The sequence below is a fragment of the Dromaius novaehollandiae genome, chromosome 10 (genome assembly GCF_036370855.1).
Source record: "Dromaius novaehollandiae isolate bDroNov1 chromosome 10, bDroNov1.hap1, whole genome shotgun sequence".
Lineage (NCBI taxonomy): Eukaryota > Metazoa > Chordata > Aves > Casuariiformes > Dromaiidae > Dromaius > Dromaius novaehollandiae.
In genome coordinates this window covers 11,930,849-11,953,138 of record NC_088107.1, presented here as the reverse complement: position 1 = coordinate 11,953,138, position 22,290 = coordinate 11,930,849, and the positions used below count along the sequence as shown (strand labels likewise).

Genomic DNA, 22,290 nt, shown 5'->3' with positions numbered 1-22,290 from the left:
CTATTTGCTTGAGAAAACTCCCTTAGGTAGCCTTATGGTATAGCCTGATTTTTGTGGACTGTGGTGGGGGATGGATATTTCATGAATCCTCCCTGTTTTATATAGACTTTTGTGAATGGAACCTTTTAAAGCCGAGTATGTGGCAGATCGAAGTCTTGCAGGCACCTGAGCAGGAGCGTGCGGGCTCTCCAGTGTGTGGGACCTGTGGGGTTGTGCGTCTGACCTGTTGGGGCACATGGGGCTGCTCTTGCAGCTTTGTGCTTAGGGTTGGACCCTGGCCGGATTTGCAGACAGAGCTTTATGGTTTTTGTAGGTGGCCTGCGCACGTCTGCTGAGAGCTTTGTGTTGATTGTTGATCAAGATAAATGTCTGTCGTTCAAGAATAGTCATCTCTTCCCTCTTCCTCCCCCCCCCCATTTTCTCCAGATTTCTTTCATCTAATAAAAATATTTATCTACCCGAGCAATAAGTCAAATGTAAGTTGGCTTTATTGCTGTAGTGACGTGGAACGGCTGGTTGCTGGGTGACCTTGCTTCTGATTTTATGGTCTAGGCCAGCTCTCGCGGCAGAGAGGTGTGGCTACGCTATTGCACTCCGTTGTCAAGTTTCTCCTGAGATGATCAGAGGTTCAGTGTCCATCCTGGTATAGCACTTGGGAAGCCATAATCTTATAAACAGCGTTTGGCATTTGTTATGTGAAAGCGTGGATCCACAAGTAAGGTCTGAGGGAGATAAATACCTGATGACAGGAGCTGTCAAGGCTTAAAAGAAAGGCCAAGCTCTGTGCCTCTTAGCAAGCCTGTGAAACCCAGCAAGGAAGTAGGATCTGAGATCTCGGATTAGACAAGTGATTGTAAAACACTTGTGTGTGACTTACTGCAGGGCTTTTGCAATATGCAATAGTAGAGCCTGGATGGTTTGGTTTGGTTTTGCCCAGAGCGTGATTTAATGTTTTTTTCATTGGAAACCAAAATTTTTCAACTAAGCAGACATGGAAGAAAATGAAGGAGGAGATATTTTGGAAAGCAGCCCTTTCTCTAACGGTCCTTGGTGCAAGGTGAGGATTTTTTTTTCCTTCTTTCTTCCTAATTTCAGAAAATATTATCTCTTTCTGCTGTTTACAAGTGACTTCAGTAAACCGTTGCCCTTGGATCAGACTGCACAACCTCTGCATCAGCCTTTGTAAACAACTTCAGAAATTCCTTACAGCAAGGTTGTGCTAAACATTAGAAATAGAAATGAAATGGTAATGTTTGCGGTTGAGCAACTGTCATTCCCCCCCGCACACACACACACACACACTGGAAGGCTCAAATATCTGAGTAACTACAGGTTTCCGTGCTGTGGAAACTACCAAAATAGTTTTCTTAGGTGTCTGGAAACTCCAGAAACTTCTTACAGTTTTAGCAAAGCCACTGCTTTAAGATTTGCAGGTCGAATGTGTTTAGTAAAACCACAGCAAGCATAAGGTAAGATAAGTATTAACTCAGGCAAACAAATTGACAATTCAGCTGTGTGGAACTCGGTGTCCAGCAGCAAACTTCTGATATTCTCCCAAACTTGCCAGAGAGCATTTAACCTTCCTAAGGGACCAGCTGTGCTTCTTGTCAACTCTTGAGCAGTGACGTTCGGAGATTGTTTTCTGTTTGCTTGTGTTTGTAATTTGATCTCATGTAACAACATTGTCCTTAGCTCACATATAACCACAGGGGCAACTCTGACATCCTGTCTGAAAAAAAAATCTTGTTGTTTCCCGTGCTTGAAATTTGACAGATTTCCAATTTGGACAGGTTAGCATGTTTATATTAATCTCATCCTGTTACATGAGATTAAAAGATTAGTGTTTTGGGAGCTGGGCATTCTGTCTCCATCTTGGTTTCCCATAAAATACGGGGGGGGGGGGGGTGTTTCTTGTCTTTTTAAATTTTGGAGGGATTGGTGGAAGTTTTGCTATTGCCTCTGCTGAGATCAGGATTTCAGTACAGACATTCATGTGTTATAGTTTCTGGGAGACAATGTCAGGAATGTGCTGGTTTAGGTTTTAGCTCCAAACTGCCTTTTTCTGATCAGGGTAACTGTGAATTAAGAGAGTGAACTTAGGAAACTGGGAGTGTGAAAGGTATCTGAGTGCTTGCTACTCCTTTAAAAAAAAAAAAAAAATTCTTACTGAATGCAGAAATGTGCATATCTAATGAGAATATGTTTGGTTTCAAGAGTGGGTCAAGCAAAAAAAAGCCCACAACCACCTTTTCCTGGTGGAGCATCTGCTGGGCGTTGGTCACTTCGTGTCCATCTCTGTGACAGCTCTTCTCAGTCATGCTTAGTGTCCTTCAGTTGAGTCCCTCCAACAAAAATATGCATTGTTGTTGCATTTACTGTTCATCAGTTTTACTTTCTTGTTTATGAAGTTGGATGTGCAGTTAAAAGAGAGAAGCAAGCAAGCAACACTCCAAAAAAAAAATAGGGATGGAACAACAGAAGCAGTTTGTAAAACCTGAGGGTGAAAATTGTTCATCCCAAGTATTTGGTGGGTGGGTAATGATAACAAATAAGTTCACAGACATCTAGACTATTTTTCAAGAAAAAAAATCCTGTGTTTACGGTATAGGTTATTCATCTGAGTCCCTGATTTCTGTAGAAGCAGAGAGTTAGAAATTGTTATTCTAGAGGCCATGTGCTGCTGAACCGCTTGCTCAGTCAAATTTGTCCACATCTGCAAGTATACACTGTTTCAAGAATATCAACAACTAGGAATGCAGATTTGAGTTCATGAGGGCCTGGACAGGATGCATGGTTGAGGCAGGACAGAATATATTTAATAATAATATGAACTCTCTAATGGTCTAAAAGATCACAGAGTAGGTAAAGTTTTGCATACTCCTGTTTCATACACTATGATTTTCCTTCTGTAAATCAGAGATTTTATATTTTTTTCCTTTAAAAAAAATGAAAAAGCAGTTTATCCTGGGGAAAAACTAGAAGTTTTTTCAACCTTATTTAAGTTATACTTCAATCTTAATTTTACATCAATGTGATAGCACATTTTTCTCAATAATTATTGATCTTGCTAGCTCATTAGCCAGCCTTTCAGTAAGTCCCTTCACATATTCAAGCCCAAATTTGTGTTTGCAGATAAGTTTGTCTGCATCTTATTGTGGGTACAAATGTTACTGATTATAGCCTCTTTGTCTGCAGCCCAAAATGTGGCAATTGAAGATCTAGCTACAAATATTTGTGTTTGTGTTTCTTATCTCGGTGGTTTTTTTAGCTTAAGAGGGTTCAATCTTGTTTCAAGATGCAAGTGAAAGTGTGTTGATGGTCTTTTGTTTATGTTTATTGTAAAATCATAAAATATTGTCATTTGCTGTAATTAGAGTGCAGAGCACTTGTGCCGTGACTCAGCAGGGAGACGCGTGCACGGGCTGGCTTGCACCAGTGCCATCAGGGCCTCGCTTTCATAGAATTTTAAATGCACTTGGAGGTTTTTAAATAAAAAGAAGCTGGTTAGTTATTAACTTGTAGAAATATCTGATTTTAGAGAACAGAAGATTACAAAACAAACTGGATTTTCACCAGCTCCTGAAGGGCAAACAGTACATTGCATCTGGGGGAGAGAGAATTCGCTCCTTGCTTTTCCCTGCAGTGTGTTTGTGTTGAAGCTTTTTCACTCTCTGAGTACTTGATCTAAATGTTAATTAGCACTCCGGGGGAAATGTGTTAACAAATGTACCTTTGACACAGGTCTACAGCCTGCTTTGCTCTGTAGCTGCAGGCTGGAAAGATTAGCTGGCAAAGCACCTTACACTGCTTTTGAGGAAACTCTTCAAATACAAGTTCGCCGATGCTTGCTTAATGCTTCGACTCTGCTGCCCTGTTACAGCTCCAGGTGCATTTGCTGCTTTACAGAAGTGCCAGGTAAAACCTGCGCAATTGTGAGGAACAAGAGCAAGCTCCTAGAAAAAAAATCCTTCAAGCCATTAACAAGCTGCAAACAAGTCTGCTGGGGCTGGTGGTTTTCACCTGATTAGACGGGGGGGGGGGGGGGGGGGGGGGGGGGGAGCCTTGCCTTAGCACAAACTTTGCGGAAGAAATGATTCCTCCTCCTTTGGTGCTGATCCTGATTAGCAATAAATAAGGGTGGTAAAGTCATTAATGTAAGTTCTTAGAGTAGAAAGGTAACAGTAATGTGTTCGTAAACACATTTACCTCATCATTGTACTTTCCCTTTTCATAAAGAGCAGGTCAGAGTTTCAGAAATGAAAACTTGTCTAGAGGGTGGGATTCTTCAGTAGTGTTCAAACCTGCCTTAGCTCGGGTCAACATACAGATATTGCGGTGGCATCTGGCCAGCTTGACTCCTGAACTTGATGTATTTTATATTCTGACTTCTCTGAAAACTTACGTAGCCATTTTTCAAGATTTGGCTTGCTTAGATGTTTCTTGCTGTGCATATCACATCCTGATTTATTCCCAATGGGAAATAGTTCATAGTTTAGGAAGCTTGCAGTGCAAAGAGACCCACTTTTACTAATAGTGCTCTGGAGTTCGGGACTGAAGGCCGTAATTTCAACTCAGCGACCTGAGTCTGCTTTGGGCTTTGTATGAACCCCTTGGAGCCGAGTACTTGCATGTGAGGAGTGACGGCAGCACTGCTGCTGGGCATCCTCCCTGTGCCAGGGTCGGGCTGTCATGCAAAGGAAGCCGGTGCTACACCTGGGTTCCTGCTCTGCTCCTCTGGGCCTGGCACCCGCCTGCCTGCCACTCTGTGGGTATTTGTGAGAAGCTAAGCTTATTCTCGTTCTACTTGACATAAAAGGCAATTTTCTAGCTTTTACGGTCCTGGGAGGTGTTTCAGGCCAAAAAGCTGATCGTGATGCGTGGCCGTCTCCATCACGCCTGCAGCTTGGCTTTGCCCCCTCAGCTGCAATCTGGGGTGGCTTTTCGGTGCTGGGCACTCATGCGAGCACTTTTATTTTGAAGCACAGGTGAATGGAACCCTGATCTCCTCTGCAGCGGGAGATCTCCTTGCTTCGAATTGCTGCTAGATAAATGTGGCCTTGACTCACTAAAATATGACCAAAACTACTGGATGGAAGCCCTCTGGCACAGTATTGCACTAGGACTTTGCTGCTCAGGAAGAGAGTTTTATTGTGTTTTATGCTGCTCCACTCCTCCTCTCTGCTGGCAGCTCGAGCCAAACAAATAACCCCCTGTGGCCATGGCACAGAGCTGCGTCCAGCTGCGGAGGTGCTGGCTGGCTAAAGCCCTGCCCTGTGCTGGGACACCAAGCCTGGGGATGGGTCCCGCACGGTCAGCCGAGCACGGAGGTGCAAAGGCACCTGCACCCATGCTGGTATCCACCGCTGCTCTAACACCAGCAGCCCCTTTGTGCACGGAAGCTGGATTTTTGCCTTGTCCTGTTGCCCCATAAAGTGGTGATAGAGGCCAAAGCTGTGCTAAGCTGGTCGGTGCTGCGGCCATGTTAAATTGCTTTATTAAGAGTGATGGGCTGGGCTAGGTGGGCTCTAGGCTACCTCCCTGCGTAGAGGTACAGGCCACTTGGGGACGGGAGACATGTTATAACCAATCTGACTATCTTCTGCAGCATCCCATGCAGGTTGTCTCATGGGGGTGACGGAAGATAGAAATAATTTTCACTAAGTTGATTCTTCTTTATATAAAAACCCCAGATTGCAACTTTCACAGTGGCTGTATTTCTGCTGTTGCTTTCTGTTTTCATAAATTGCTAAATTTTAGCAAAAATAGATATATCAGTCTGCAGTTGCCCAAGATCATGTAAAAATTGAATTTTAAGGACTACAATTTCATCCACAGGTTTCCTGCCTATCTGGCTGGCTTTGGTCTCGGCACTTTCTGTCAGTAATCTGACTCCTCAGCACTCCTCAGCACCCAGCTTGAGGTTCAAAGTCAGCTGAAGACAAGTGCAAAGCTCTCTTAGGTTTTGAAAACTTGTTTGCTGTGAAACTTGGCAATAATGTGGTTCTGGTATATTCGAATAAACTGATCACCCAGCAGGAACTGGACTTCTGCCCTGTTGAACTATGGTTGTTGCTTTACTTGCTTAAAAGGAAAACATACAAGAAATGCAAAATTCTTGTTGACCCAAACAACTGAAATGAAATTCACAACATTCCTAAATCAACAGATGGCAATTTTCGAAACAAAATCTGACCATCAGTCAGAAGCTCATAAGGAGGGCCTTGACACTAAGGCCAAAGTGAGACCTTGGATCTTCCCTTCTTCAGTCATGGGGATGAGCTGGGACCTCGGTGCTGTGATATTAGCTTCTGTCTCGGGAGAACTGCTTGCATGTGATCCTACCTGCTTCACAGGCAGGAAATTTAATTAATTCTTCCACAGTAGCCCTAGCAGAGTACCGTCTACATGAAAGATGCATTCATATGTGGTATGTCCCATAATATTTTTTCTGTTTCCGCATATGGAGTTAAGCTTAATGTTCCATACACCGTGGACAAATAATAGTTGCCATGGGTACCGTAGCCTTGAATTTCCCGTCTCCTGAGTGATTAAATTCCACACCTCAATTTTGCTTTATTGGTTTATTTCTGTAACTCCTTATTTCCTTGGTTTGCTCTCCCTGAGAGGCCAAAGCAGCATGTTTCATAGGCTGCTTGTGCCTTGTTGTGCTTTTGAGTTTCACTCACCAGGTTTTGGGAAATGGCAGGGAGTTGTTGGGTGGCACATGATGGGCAGCAGGTGCTGCAGCCACATGCCACCAGCGCCTGGGGGGCTGCGTGAGCTGCAGCTCTGCAGGGAGGCCGGGCCAGCCCTGCTGCACGGGCAGGCTGTCCCCTTCCTCGGCTGGAGCAGGGAAGGCCAGGTGTCACCTGAGGGTGGCTTAGAGCTGTCAGACTAGGCCATGGCCAAGTGTCACCTGGGGGTGGCCTAGGGCTGTCTCACTAGGCCATCCCCTGAGAGGACTGGCTGTTCATGCAGCTCTTCCTTGACAATACTTATTTTGACTAGACTATCCCAACATTTGTTTACACACACTGCCTCAAAATAAGTGTGTCATAACAGCAGGGACCAAAATGCAGAGAGGCTCCAGGTCCCACCTGGGGTTCCCATGTACCAGCACCGTACCAGGGCACTGACAGTGGGTAGGAAGATAGGGGCAGAAGGGAAGCACCAAGGTCTGTAGCTCTTCTCAGAGCCAGAATCAACTATACTTACTTTATTTCTGGTGTACATTTGTCCAACTTGTCCTTAAAGCCTCTGTTACTGGAGATGCCGCAGCCTAACTGGGCAGTCCTCTCTAGTATTTTACTTCCTTTAACACTGGCGTGGTTATTCCTACTGTGTCCTCTCCTCTGCAGCAGTGTGAGCCCACCTCTTCTTGTCCTAGCTGCAGTGGATATGAAGAAAAGCTTTATCCATTCTCCTCTGCAGGAGCCTGCTGCTGATAGAAAGTCTGGAACAATTTGATGGGGTTGGGAGTTCTTAATCCCGCTCCTACTATACCAAAATAGCTACATATGTTGCTGATGGGATTTGGGGGTCCGTGTAATACTGCTAGCTGCTCTCCCCAGCTCCTTATGCACTGTCCAGGTGTTTGGGTTTATTCCATAATCCTAGCCCTCCAGAAAATGACATAAAATAATATTGAAATGGGAACCACAAGCTGTGAAAACATAACTCTAGCTGGTAAGTAAAATGAATAAGTAGCTGTTACATGCAACGAAAAGGTGTTAAAGGATAGTGGGAGCTTTTGCTATTTAATCCAAAATGTTCTATAAATAAAGCTAGGTTGCTAGGTATTGACAAAACTGGTCACCCCTAATTTAAGGCATGTCATTGGCAACGGAATAAGTAGCCCATAGACCTGACTAATGTGGACAGAAGGAGAGAGTAATTTGGAGAAGCAGTGATATAATGTCATAGCTGTAACTGCAGACCCTGCAAGCTGGGCGTCAGTGCTATGAGCTGAATAGTGCTTTCCTCCAGTAACCATTTATGATGACTGAGGTCGATTATCTGACACTGTTTACTTTGAAGTCATGATAATTAAAGCTAGAGTGCCATCTACATTGTAATCAACATGCTCCTCTGCACCTAATTCATTCTGACAGTATAGATTAATGATAGTAAATGACCAACAAGGATTTATCATGAGATGATTCTCTGTTCTTCAGGCTGCCCCAAACAATTACAGGAAGCAATTGTTGTGTTTCGGCTATTGTCCTTGTGTAATCGTGCATGTTAATTCTTAGCTTTGTTTTGCAGTAAAACTCATGCACAGGCTTAATAAAGACTTAGTTATAGTCCCGAAGAGGCTGAATCACAGCCACATTCTTGTAAATGGGAAAAAGAAGCACAGGCTGGTGAAACTGCTCTGATTTTTTTTCTGTATCCTAGTGCTTGCTGTCCCTGCTGCTATCAGTATGAGTTGGGACTGATTAGCATTTTTGGGAATCAGGTGCTTTTGTACATGTGATTCTGTTAGGTGGTTTGGTGGGTAACAGAGTCTGCCATGCAGTGATGGGTGTATCTGGGGCTGGGCAGCCTTGCTGGGTACCGGCGCTCTTGCCCGAGGCAGCGTGTGAGCAGCTGCTTGCCTTGGCACCCGGGGAAGGAATCTCCTCTTTCTCCGAAGTGTGCTACGGGGCCACCGTAACTCGACAGCCTTGAGTGCCAAAAACTGCTGTGCATATAGGCAATAAGATAGCAGTCAATATTTATGCTTCAGCCATAAAAACCTAAATGACCAATAGGCACAATAGAAAGGAGATGCCTCCTTGAAGCACAGGATCCGAGTCCCCTGCTAGTGTAGTCCTCAGAGGGTTTTGCCATTCCTGTGGCCCTGCTTGCAAAACCTTGACTTTCAAGCCAAACCGGTCTCGACTTGGCGGACAACATCATGTCATGCTAGGCAGAAAGTCATGAAAAATGATATAAATGGAGTGAAAATTTCCAAAACATACATGGTACTCAATCTCTGGTTACTTCTTGCAAAATGTAATTTCATCATCCCCTTTTCTTATAATAGCTTCCTTGTGTACACAAGGACTTAACCTGGCTTATTTAAACTGCGTCATGTATTGCTGCAAGAATACCTGATTAACAAGATGATCAAATTGTCCTGTTCCACATGTCAATCGATAGGAATTAATACATAGGAGCCTAGTCAAAAAATGTGAGATTATAATGGAGATTTGGGTTTCTTTGTACTGAAGTGTGCTAATATGATGAGCTAAGCCCCACCACTTCTCCTCCCTAAGGCTGTCATTTTCCTCGCTTCTTGCCTGTCCCCTCATTTGTACCACTCTTGACCTCCCTGCTAGGTCTGTTGAAGCTCCTGCATGTTTGCAGCAGAAGTCTGAGATTTTTTGATAAAAGTGGTGAAACAGTGGAATTGCGCTAAAGCCCTGCAGTGGTATTCTACCAGCAGCAGGTATGTGAGTGTGGTGGGCTCACCTGATGCATGCCTAGGTCTGGGCCTGAAAGCAAGGCTGTAAATCATCACCAACAGCTTGCGGCAGGGACTGATCATAGTCCCAATAATTTATTCCTTAAAATAAATAGGGCACGAGTAGAATTTGAGCTGACCACATAGACAAGTGAAAATGGTTCTCCCAGTACCTCTTCTCGGGGCACACAGCCAGATCCTGGCTTGGTTTTCTTTATAGACTAGATGGACCACAAAAAACCCAAGTCATCTTAGCCTTTAAAGCACTCAGAGCTAAATGGGGTTAATTCCTTTCATGACTGTGTGTGCAGCAGTTCTCTCTGTGCACCCACTTTTCACCATGTTTCTGTGACCAGCCGGCTGGTTCGGCAATTTTGGTTGTGCTGAGGCCATCGTGCCCTGTTTGGGGTTAACTTCCCAAAAGCAATCTTGATGGGTGCAGAGATGCTCTCTTAGCAATATTTATATGTGCCATGCTGCTGAACTCAAATATGGGCTGTATCTCAAAGAGAAACATATACAATATATTTTGCAAGAAAAAAGCCAATTTCCTATCAGTTCTCATTCTGAGGGAGAAGTGAAACAGATCTATGGAGAAACCTCATGCTCACAGCTCTCCCTTCCTTTCCTGACAGTGGCAGGGGCAAGAAGGGGAGAGTGGGATGATGGAGTATTTAAAAAAAAAAAAAAAAAAAAAAAAAAAAAAAAAAAAAAAAACAAAGACACAAATTGGATTTTACCACCAAAAAAAAAAAAAAAAATAGAGGCTTGAATTTTTCTTTTTGTATTTGGCAGGACATATAGTTGACGTGGTCATTTTCTAATTAACAGTTATAAAAGCCTTAGTAAGACAATATTTCTTTGGGAAAAGCTTGCTGGATGGAGACATTTTGATTCTTCTGTCTGTCAGGTTGAAATACTAGCTGATGACCGCAAGACCTTTAATATTTAAACAGGCAGGTGGGCCCTGGGGCTCCGCTTGCCCTGAGGGGAGCAGTGGGCACAGAGCAGGTCTGCCAGTTGCCGTGGGGCCCCTGCAAGCCAGATGCTGACGTGTGTGTGGGAGGCTGAGGGATGTGCAGCCGTGGGGGATGCTTCCTCAGGCCCAAGGGGGCAATTAATTCCCCATTGCTGGGCTGCGTGGTGTCACTGGACCACAAGCATGTGGTCAGCTGAAGCTGTCCCCTACCCAAAATGGGCTCGAACTGGCCTCTTGCGTATGTGATCTGCCAGCTCAATGTGGGTTGTTTCTCTAAGGCCATCCCAAAGCACGAGGCTTTGATTGCAAGTGTCTTTGCATGCTGATGGGAAAAGGATTATTGCTCCGCTTTGCCCTTGCAGCACCGGGGACGTTAACTTCGTCCTGGTTGTGCAGTGGTGCACCCTGCGTGGCCTCTCTGCTCCGTGCCCGACAGTTGCTCTTCTGCCGGGGATAACATGGCGGGGCCAGCGGACCTGGAGAGATGAGTCGTTGCAGAAAGGACCAAAGAGCAGCCCCCCCCGCTTTGGTTGGCTGCGTACCAAATCTGTTGGGAACCAGGTGGATCTGAGCTATCCCCTCTCCTCAAGCTTAGGGAACAACGTGGAGGTGCCTTGGGAGAGAAGGAGCGTGTGGATGGAAAAGCAGGTCTCGGGGGCACAACATTGGCTTTTGTTGTGTTAATGCTTGTTGCTGCTGGCTGCAGAGACACCTGTTCTGTGCCTTCAGCCCTGAAGGACCTGGGGCTTTTTCCCCTCTGAAATCAGAAAACAGGGGTTGGGAGCAGAGCTGGATGAATGGTGAGGTTTTTTGGTTTGCTCTCTGACCCGCCAAAATATGAAAAACAACCTTAGTTCTAATGAAACCAAAAGCAGATGTTCTTTGGGAGCAAATGGAGGAAAAAAATCTTAAATTTTGCAAAACATTTTATTTAGCCCCAAACAGAATGTCTGATGTTGCTTTATAGGTTGTTTCTTTTTGTCCCCTTTTATTTTGAAAAACAATCAAAACCCAGCCATTTCATTCTGAAAATATCAAAGCAAAACATTTGAATATGCTATACATTTCTCTTTCATATTTTTTCTGTGTTCACAACTATTTCACATATTGGACTTGAATTTGCAAATGTATCTTGTTCTACAGAAATCCTTTTTAGGGGGACAACTTAATGCTCATTGATTTTTTTTTTTTTCTTTTTTTTTTTTTTCTTAGGCTTCTATTTGGGATATCAGGTCTTCTCTGCTGGGCCAGCAGTGTGCACCACCTTTGTACTCCCTATACTAAGTGTTCCCTAAATGTCATAGTTTTCACATCATTCCTCTTCTCTGTTTCCACATGGGTCTATGTAGCCAAGAGCGTGTGATACTGTGTTTGCTTATTACAGCACACTTCCTGTTTAGGACCTGAAAAGACAGGAACACTCATGGAGGTAAAACATCAGCATGTGTTAAGGAAAAGTGGGACTATACTGTCTGGTTGGCTTCCTACCTATGTCCCTACATCTCAAAATGCTCACCCAAGTTTGCCAACAATTTCCTAAGATGACAAGGTATCGTTTATCCACTAACTTTTTTGGCCAGCTTAAAAAGAAAAAAGAGAGAGCGCGAGTAACTGATAGTAGATAAAGAACAGCCGGTGACCCAGAAACATGAATGACTAGGACCTCTCTGTGTTTTAGGCTTGGAAGTACCTGGAAGTTTACAGAAAGCCTAACCAAAAAAGGCTGCATTGGGAAGGTAATTTGGTGGTGCCCAGGACAGGCTTGCCACTGGCCCCTGCGTGGTTTGTCCCTGGAAACCGTCCTAGCTGGGAGGTGGCTGAGCAGGCAGTGATTTTTTAATGGCAATTAGTGTTATTTGGACACGAGCTCTTTTTAATTGTTAAATATGGCAGAAGCAGTAAAATTGGTTTTGCCGTGTTTGTGATCACAAGGGGCTGTGGACAGGACTAGGGAACAATCTTCCACCTATATATTCTGAGTGCGCCTGTCTGAGACTCGTGACTTGTCTCGTCATTGTGGAGTGGAAAGACAATAAATGGCTCTGTCAGAAAATACAACTCAGCCTTTCTATTTTGGCATTTTTCTATCAATGTTTTTTAGTTTCCTTTTCTGTCTTTTCTTTTTGCAAATCATAAAAGACAGGTTAAACCTCAGGGTTTCCTTTGCAAAACTGCTCCCTCGTGCTTTCAGCTGGAGCAATATTCCAGCATTGACATGAGCTCACAAAACTCTGACCCTAAATAAGGTTTTCCAGAGTTGGCTGAAGGTTTTTGCTTAGTTCTGGACTCAACTGTTTCAGAAACCTTTCTGGAGTGGATTCTAGATAACCTGGCACCATTTAGAGCACTGAAAATTGTTGCATAATTTGACTTGTCAAAATACTCAAGACTTTAAATTTCTTTACACCCAAATTAGCATTTTTCATCAAAAATCAGCTGTTTTTAATTGCTTCCTTCCATTTTAGTCACCTGTTCTCTTTTTTTTCTTTTCCATGAATGACTAAATATCTTCTTTAAATCAACTTGAAGCACTCTATTTTTCCATTCACCTATTTGCTCATGCTGGTTTCTCTCCCCCATTGGAGTGCTCCACAAATGTCATGCACTGAAGGGGCAATATCATCTGCACAGTCCTGAGTGCAGGAGTGCTTGGCACCAATTCTGCAGCTTCATATGTGGAAAACATGAGGACAGCTGCCAGTTTCTGCATGTTTTCACTGGTTTATTTTCTGCAGCTCTGAGCAGAAATACTGAGGCCACAGCAGCACTGCACAGCAGAGCGTGATGCCCAGGTCCACAGTCTCATGGTGAGCATGCTGGCTTCTGAATGCGGGACCATATCTGTCTCTGCTCAGCACTGAGCTCAAGCCAATGGGTCTTTTGAGAGTCAGAACCAAGGAGTGCTGCGAAAGTGGCTGTGCTGGCTCGTTTGCAGCCGTGTCATAGCCTCTGCTGTGCTCTCTTGCCTGGTGTGGATGTGGCCTAAGTAAGAGGTGTTAAAATATGTTTTGGTGATTGGATCCCCTGTTAAAAGTGCAGAGTGAGGTACAGGGGTAGGCCTTACTTACAAAATGTGTCCATGCAATCCTTCATCGAGCTTCAGTCACCAAAGAAGCGCCGCTGCTTCTCTGTCCTGCCACTTCTATAATATTTAAATGCAATCTTACATTTGTCTCAGTTTGTGTATCTCAGTTTGTACATGCTACTCTTATGTAACATTGGTTTGTTGACCTCAAATTAGAATGAAATTTGTCCGACCTTTGATCTCTTATATAATGTACAAACACCCACCAGATTTCTGATCGATGTGTATGTGACACACGCATTTTTCTTTCAGTTGACACATATGCAAGCTGAAATTATCGGGGGCGGGGGGGGGGGGCAGGAAAGAATCTTGAGACCAAGCACAGGAAAGGGTTAGTTTTGTTTTAGATTTCTTTTTCTGGTAAAAAAGAATTTGCTGGAGACAGATTTGACAAAGTGCAAGATCCAGGTTTCTGTGGCATTTGCATCCTAACTCTAGCTGTTGCCATTATGCTGTGCTCTGCAAGGGAAGAAGAGGAGTCAGGTCGAGGCCTGCCAGTAGGCCCCAAGCACTAAACCTTTCTGTCCAGAGTAGAATATGTAAAACTACATTTCCCCAGGACTGCTGCCAAATGACTAATCTTGGACACTTTCAGGCATTCCAGTATGTCTGGTTAGTGGTTACTCTAGCCATCCTATCATGTTTTTGGGAACCAAATGTTTTGCACACTAAAGCAAGGTGCATATTATACAAAGGGTGCCTATAATGGATTTAGATAAAGTTAGTAGACAGCACACAGAGGCTTTACATCAAAGATAACCATATGAAGAGGGAGCACTGTATTTATAGTCAAAGCCAGAGACACAAGGGAAATAGACCTGTTCTGCAGAGTTTATTCAGGAGTCATGGGCAGAGGGGGGATAGGGAGGAAGGTTTTTTTAAACAGAGTGAATTAGTTAGTTCATTAACTTCTGCTTTCATTTCCATATAAGTGACAGCTCTTTGTTATGCCCAGAGGTGAGCTAACGAGACTGCGCTCTGCAGTAAGCCACTGCCCAGACAAGCATCAAACTACTTCCAGTAAAAAAAGCTCACATTTTCTGGAAAGGCAGCCCAAGCTCATAGACTATTCCGTTCCATAAACTTGCTTGCTCCAATTTACTAAAGCACTCCCTAAAACTGCACTAACTGCAGCAATTCCTTCATCGCATGGTTCACAAAGCTGCCTTGGTAACAGAGCATCACTACCCAGGCATACTCAAATTGTCATTCGAGTGTCATCTCCTAGGACTTTTTCTTTTGTTTAAAGCACAACATGTATTTTTTAAAAAACAGTAGTATGTCTGGCCTGTGGTTATCTACTGTATGAAGCTTGAACACTTCCCTGTGTGTCCCCCAGTATGTCTGCCAGAGGATATTCTTAGTTCATGCTGATGCTCTTTAGGATCTCACTGAACTGTTTACTTCAACGTGAAATGATTGTCGTTTCCAGAGGTGAACTGCAAGTGCTCTACAAGAGGTGTCTTGTCCAGCTAGTATGCTTGCCTTTTAATTGTGATTTTGGACCTAGCTTTGTTCTTATGCAATGGAATGGGCCAAAGGTGGCAACGTGCAGGCTATGTTGGTATGACATGAACCACTCTATAAAGTTCTCCTTTTTCTTCTTTGCCTAAACTTTCCCAACTCCTTTCTCCCCTTATATGGAAGCCCTTTGCCTTGTATCTCCTGTTTGGCGTCAGCGCCTGCCCGGCTGGATCAGGTCACAATACTCACTTGTCCAACTGTGGGGATGGATACCCGAGAGGATGAGCTGACCTCTGCAGCAGCCCGTTACGTGAGGAGGGAGGCATGTGCTCTTGAAATCTGGTACCCAGCCCCTGCTGTAACACAGTGTCATCTTGCCTTTATAGGTGACACTAAATCTTGCTATAAATGTGTTAAGTTTTTGTGCTTAGATGGACCTATTGTCTTAGCTGAGAATTATATAGTCGGTAACCTATTACACTAGTTGCAAGGAGCTCTTTTCATGTTCTAACACGCTCCCCTAAAATATTAAGTGTTTGCACAGAGAAGGCTTGAAAGCTGTTTTTTAGGGTCCATCCACCCTGGCTAGCTAAGCCCGGTTTTACACTTGGGCAATTTTGTTACTCAGGAAATGCACTTTAAAGGAGGACGCAATAGCTGCTTTAAGTGGGAAGAATTAGGGTCGGTTCACAGCTGTGGATGCCACCCACAGGTTTCCTGGCAGCTGGCTGGGGTGCGGGGACTGGCCTCTGCGGGGGTGCATGCAGGGCCGTGCAGCGAGCCCTCATGGCCTGTGGGCCTCCAAGAGCCACACTGACCCCTGGCTCCGCTCTGCACTGGGAAGGGGGGAGCGCTCCAGACGCATCTGGCTCTTCTCTCTGGCCACAGGAGGCCCTTGAAGTGCAGAACAAAATAAATTCTCTCAACCCTAGCAATTTTCTCCAAAGTAGATCAGCAGGCAGCCCGCCTATAGTCTGTGGCTTGCCGTGGGCATTCGCAAGTGTCCCAAGATGCCTGCGTTTGGATGACTGTGTCCCAAAGGCATGCCTTTTGTGTTTTCTGGTGCCCACAAACAGCATTTGAAAGACGTCACACAGAGGGCCAAAATCAGGGCTGATGGCTTCGGTGAAGTTACTCTTGATGCTGGAGCTCCTTGTCTGGATCCCAGCACCTGCGTGCTGCCTGAGCCGAAAGCAGGCGCGAAGAGAGCATGCCAGCGTTGCTTTGTGCCTGCTGCTCGTCTTCTCACCAGAAGTGCTACTCTTAAAGTCCTTCTTCACCAGGAATCCAGCTGTTACCAGGAAACATCAACAGTTCCAAGCTCAGACAAAAATCTGAAAGTCTTTAAAACCAGCAGAGTTAAGAAAATACATGGAGATGAGAAGAGTTTCCTGGTACAGCTATGGAGAGGTTCACTACAGGTTTCTGAGCTTCCTCAGAAGTGTGATATTATTCCCCATACATAAGTCAGATACTGAGTAAAGCTACCTCACTCGTCTCCCTGGTGTAGCAGCTCCTTTAGTTGCAGTGATTCCTGTTCACAACCAAGCTGGGAGACGTTCCTTTCCACAGTCAACACTGCTACACCAAATGCCATTTTGTTTCATTTACTATTACTAGCATTTTCATGATGTATTGTCCTTCAGAGAAGTGCAATTTTAAATAAGTATCAGAAGGATTGCGTGTTTAAAAGCCCTTTAGGTGATTGTTAGACAGTTCAAACTTGTTGTTGCCACTAAGCAGCTCTTTCTTTGGTGCTGACTGAGATGAGCTATCTCAAGGAGAGTTGAAGCTGTACTGTGGAAGTGTAGATTATTTTAAAAATGCTTCAAAAGCATAGAATTTTATTTGGCTATATTAACTATTTTAAACATAAGATTACCTGAAAACTACTGATGTTTCAAAAGATGGATACTCTGGCAATGGGGGGTCAGATTGCAGCTTTGGTTTCCAGCTATGACAAATACTTCTTAGGTGACTTAGGACAAGCCACTCAATTTATATTTTCCCACCCTTAAGGAGCGTAGAATGGTAAATCAGCCAGTATTTATGATGTGTTCCAGTATGCCTATGATAGGGCCATATGTAAACTTTAGATAAATGGGACTTTATTTGAGGAGCAAGAGATAAGGAAGCAATATACAGCTCTTCTCAAAGAAATCCAGGATCTCTGTAATAATCTATTCTGAAGCTCTTTTTCCACTGAAAGCGTTAATAAGGCTTGGATGCAGTGTATTTTAATGTGCATAATTTAGTTGAGCACTTTAAATTCTTTTAGTTATATGGCTCCCATCTGTCTGTTTTTTGTTTTACTTTTTTTTTTTTTTTTTTTTTTTTTTTCCCACTGCTTAGCTCCATAATTGTTCCTTTTAGCCACAGTCACCTAAGGTCAGGCTGTACCTTGCTAGGGAGCTGAACTGCAAACAAGACTGGCTAAATCACATGTCTCCAGCCTGCTCCGGTTATTAATCCTCCCAAGTTCTGGGCCTAGTGTTTGGCAGAGCAACAAAAATAAACTTTTTATCTCAGAAGTTCACATTCTCCTCAAGTGGAGGATGAGCTGGGTAATTCCTGCTTTTTAAAGAAGGGTCTAATATGCAAGCAACCTCAGATTATTTTCATAATGCAAGGGACACAGAAAACCTTATTTAAACAACCATTTTTTTGTGCAAAGTGAATTTAGTCTGATAAAATTCTAGTGCTTTCCCTGAAATGTCTTTGAGAGTGTTTTAATCAGTAAATATGCTGCTGTTATAACAAATACCATGCTGGCTTTAAATTGATGAGAATACAGCCAAAGCACATGCAATTTATACTCTGATAGAAAGCTGGCCAGGGTCCTTTGGTTATGTCTGAAATCTACAGCTCTGTGAAGAATTTTTATTCCTGTTTCAGTCTCTGCCTAGCTAAGTCCCTGCTTATTTTGCTTTCTCTTCCTCTTATGTTTTCATAATCCTCAGCTTCAGTTCTTTGTTAAGTTCATGGCATGGGCACAAATTCAGAAAATCCAAGTGGAAAGAAGAGGAAAGTTGCTAAACTTTGTCCCCAGAGGTGCAGGGCAGCCCAGGAGCGCGCGGGTGCTGCCAGTGTAACCCCAGACGAACGCGACGGCCTGACACCAAGTGCCATGGGAAGGTGTGATCGTAATGATGTATACGTTGATGTTACATATAAGCCACTGCATCAAGGCAGTAAAACGGATGCTGTCATGTGGCAAAATGGTGAGAGAAGGGAGGAAAAAAAAGAAGAAAAGTAAAAATCTTAAAAAGGGAGAAAACGAGCAGCTCTCATCATTGGGTGTTTACATATTCCTCATATAGGTCAATATTATTTAGGTGCTTGTGAGAAGGTGCTTACACAATGGTTTTGGCAGGTGTCCTAATGCATTTGAGATGCGAGGCGAGGAGTTACTTGGTGCGTGGCGGGCAGGTGGCTGGTGTGGCAGGCATCGATCCCGCACCGCCACTGCGAGTGCGGGCGAGCTCTTGCTGGCTCCCTCTGGTGCTGTGGTGTTACCCGGCTGCTGCCGGGCTCCCTGGCTTTCCGGCATGCGGTCACCTGCTTGGTGCGTGGCAGCGGCTTTCCTGAGGTACTTCCCCACCCCTATTTCTAACAGCACTTGTGCACCCAAAAGGCTTGAAAGCTAAATAGGAACAAGGAGGAGCCGCCAGCACGTGGGAAGCACTGCGCACGCAAAGGGGCCCTGGGGACAGCCAGCACTGGGAGAGCAGCCACCATCGCTGTGCTCAAGCCCTGCTGTTCCCCGGCCTCCTGCTGCTTCCCCATGAGAGCGGGAGCTGGGCTGGGGGCCAATTTGTGCCTAATTGCATATGACAACTTTCAACTTCTCAGTCTTTTTTTTTTCTTTTTTTTTGTATTTTAACACCATGAAAGCTCTCATGTAAATACCTCTCAAGTCTAAGCAGCTCTCAGAGGCCTCAGCTGTGAGCTAGAGGCAAACCATATTTTCCAATCAACTTTCTAAAAAAGGAAAGTATCGTAATCAAGTGTTTGAATATGGATTAGTGGCATCCAGGAAAAGTTCACTATAACACGGAAAAGATTAGTGTTTGACAGAGTGGAAGGGGAGTTGAAAGAAAACTCTTACTGTGAGTTGGAGACATTAAAAGTTGTAGCGATGTCTGTACACCTAAAGAGAAAAATCTAAAGGCAGCCTGGTTGCTTAGAAATTTATAAACTATGTTGTCATCTGCAACAAAACTGAAGTATAATTTCCAAGACTATTTCTACCAGATTTGTAGGGTGCCCTGGCAGGGCTCTTGGAAAGCTGTTGTCCTGCTGCAAGACAGAATGAGCAATTTTGCAAGATCATTTGTGTCCCAGAGAGTAACTTTTTGGTGATGCTTCTTTCCTCTCTTCCACAGTAAAAGATTTAAGGAACAGTCAACACAGTTTGCCAGCAAAGGAATAATGAACAATGTGTTTTACAAAGCAAATGCAAACAAGGGATCTGTTTCCGCTTATCTAAACCTGTGTGTGTCAGTGATTTTTATCTGAGTGTCTAATGTTGCAGGTAATTCGTATAGTGATGAATATCTCTTAACTGTGGCTATAGGTTAGTAATTTTTTTCCCTTCTTAAATGTGCAACAACTTGTGCTACCAGTTGGGAGAAGTTTGCATTTCTCTGATTTGTTTTGTAAAAACAGTATCCCTATGAAATAAGTTGATGTATTATACTTAACATGTACACCTACAATCTCTCTCCTAGCGTAGCACTTCAAAGCAGTCCTTAAATACTGACTTTTTCCTGTTGTTTAGTTCATAAAATTAGCGAAAACTTGAAAGGAAATGCTATAAGGGATGGAATTTTGTATATGGCTTTTTCTCCTTTAGTTTATTGTTCTTTTAGATGTTATATAATGAGCAAAACTTCTCACAGCTGGAAGTATAGTTTCAGCTGTTAGATGCCTCCAGTTTTTTTGGTGAATGGACAAGTGGTTTTAAAAATTAAAAGTGAAATACTATTTGGGAATGGGGCCTTGTCCCGTGGCCTCTCATTGCTGCTGACTGAAGGTGTGTGGAAAATCAGGACTGCGTTGCTCCCTCAGCATTGAAGAGACCAGCTGCACCTTGGGAATGGCCCCCTCTTCCTCTGCAAGCGGTTTCAGGGAGCGGGCACCAGTCACTTGGCCTGTGGTGGGCCTGAGTCCACTCTCGTGCACTGCGGGAGCAATGACATTGTTTCCTGGGGAACTTGCTGGAGAGGACAAGACTTCCCTGGTGTCCCTCTCCCAGAGCTTCCTAGAAACTGCCCCAGAGCTGGGGTAGCAAGGGCTGGGGCTGTCGCCGTGGCGTGCTCCAATTGTCACGATTTTGTGTACTTAGCATGTGTTTGCTCTAGATATTACTTTCGGTAGCTTTCATGCATAACAGGGCTGCCCCTGGCCACTGTGACCAGGGAGGCTCTGCCCCGGGCAGCCCAGGCGGTGGCCCTGTGCCAGCCGTGCCTGGAGCGTGCTGGGCCCTGGTGTCAGCCCCTGCCTCGGGGCAGGAATTTGGCAGGACCCCAGCATTGCCCACCTGGAGAGCAGGACCTCTTCCCCCCCCGAGGCCTCCCCACAGGAGGGATTGCAGAGGCTCTGCTTGGGGACCTGCAAGAGCTCTGTGCTGGTGTTTTGCTCTCTGTCCCGTCTCAGTGGCAGCAATGGGTGAGGACGGAAAGCCCAGGAAGGTTTGGCCCTGTGCGTGCGGTGTCTGGGCTAGTCAGGGCACTGAGGGAAACGTGAGCAAGTCCAATAGCAACTCTGGGCCTGCGAGTGAAGGATAGCATGCAGCGCTAATCATAAACGAGTGCTCCGGATGAGCAGCGGCAGCAGATCAGGTGCAGTCAATGAAGCCTCGGCAGCAGGGCACAGAGAATTGACACGTACGTCATTAAGTGCCACACAGCCGAAATTGCTCTCTGCAGCACAGCAAGTCTGCATGCATGCTCAGCCTCTTATGGATAAGCTGAATTTAGACTGTTAGTTCTTGTAATATTTTTCTTGAATACCTGTATTTCTCCCCAGTGGAAGACTGCCTTTGCTGGGATTTGCTGTTCTTGCTGAAAGTAAGCATTGCTGTGCTTGGAAAAGGCTTTGGCAGTGAGGTTATTTTGAGCATTTTAGTAAGCACCTTATGTAGTAGATATAAGATGGTAGGCATTTCTTTTTCCTCTCTCTCCCCCCTCCATGGCACAAGAATTTTCCCATGTGAATCTCTGAAATGATTGGTGACTAGTTTCCTTTCTTTTTAACAGGGTAGTTGCTTCAGATCAGATTTTGAATTCCTCAGGATTCAGAGCTTGTTTGAAAATGTGGCTACTTTTTTGGTGTCCAAGACTTTCAAAGGAAAGAAGTAATATCTAGGTGCTTAAACGAGCTGAGCAAGAGGGAAGCTGTTTGCATTAGAGTCTGAAGAGAAGCCACGTGCAGGGAACAGTCCTGGCCTCCTCAGATGACTTTGAGACTTCCCTAACAAACTCCCAAGAATGCAAGGAGTTGTAAAAATGTTTCATCATTTTGTCAAGATCTGAATGTTTGTTGTGGTAGAGAATTTGAGAGACAGAATTTTGGTTTGGTTCTTTTAATTCTTTGTAAAGCTAATGTGTCCAGTCATTTCCCTTGAAGCTCTCTGAAACCACAAGTGTAAACCAGATTAGGGCTCTGGGAAAAGGTGTGTTTGGCACTCAGGGAGTGTGAGCGCTAAGGCAAGGGGCTGCATTGCTCCTGGGTGTCCGCAGCTGCTGGAGTGCGAGGTTTCATTTCAGTGACCGGATAGCAAGCAGAGATTTGTGCCCTAGAAGTATATAAAGGGAGAAGAAAGTAAGAGATGGTACCAGGGCTTATTTTAAGTCAGAGGAATTTAAAAACCTGTGGACTGAGTATGAGGAACCCACTCACATCTGCAGAGTAAGGGCATACCTGGGAGGGCATTGCCAAGGTGAGTATGAACCATGAGATCAGCCTTCCCTGGCGGCGCTGAGTTCGTTGGACGTCCCCCTCTCCGTCTGTTTGAAAGTCTCTCAGGAGGTTAAAGGACATGTTTTAAAACTGTTTTTGAGCTCTGTTCCCAAACCATTTCAGTGAAAAATTTTTATAGTGCTTGCTATTGTGACTGTGTTATAGAACCTGTCAACCACTGCAGCACCCAGCTGTGCTGGCTGTAACCATAATTCACAGAAACTGCCAAGTGCTGTTCTGCTTAATATGACAGATCCTTCCGTGATAGCTGCACTACAGCCAGCCCTGGTGAGTGCCTTGGGAAGGATGGTGCCCATGTGGCTAAGATTTATGTTTGTTAGGGCTGTGGTG

At 44.5% G+C, this 22,290-nt stretch overlaps 1 protein-coding gene across 1 annotated transcript in view; it reads left to right on the top strand.

The window, feature by feature from the left end:
- Positions 1-711: 711 nt before the first annotated feature.
- PDE8A (phosphodiesterase 8A) overlaps positions 712-22,290 on the top strand; it is a 167,126-nt gene continuing 145,547 nt past the window's right edge. Inside the window, exon 1 of the mRNA XM_064517313.1 lies at positions 712-1,057. Coding sequence (XP_064373383.1) covers positions 992-1,057 — 66 coding nt within the window. The 5' untranslated portion in view covers positions 712-991. The remainder of the gene's footprint in view (positions 1,058-22,290) is intronic.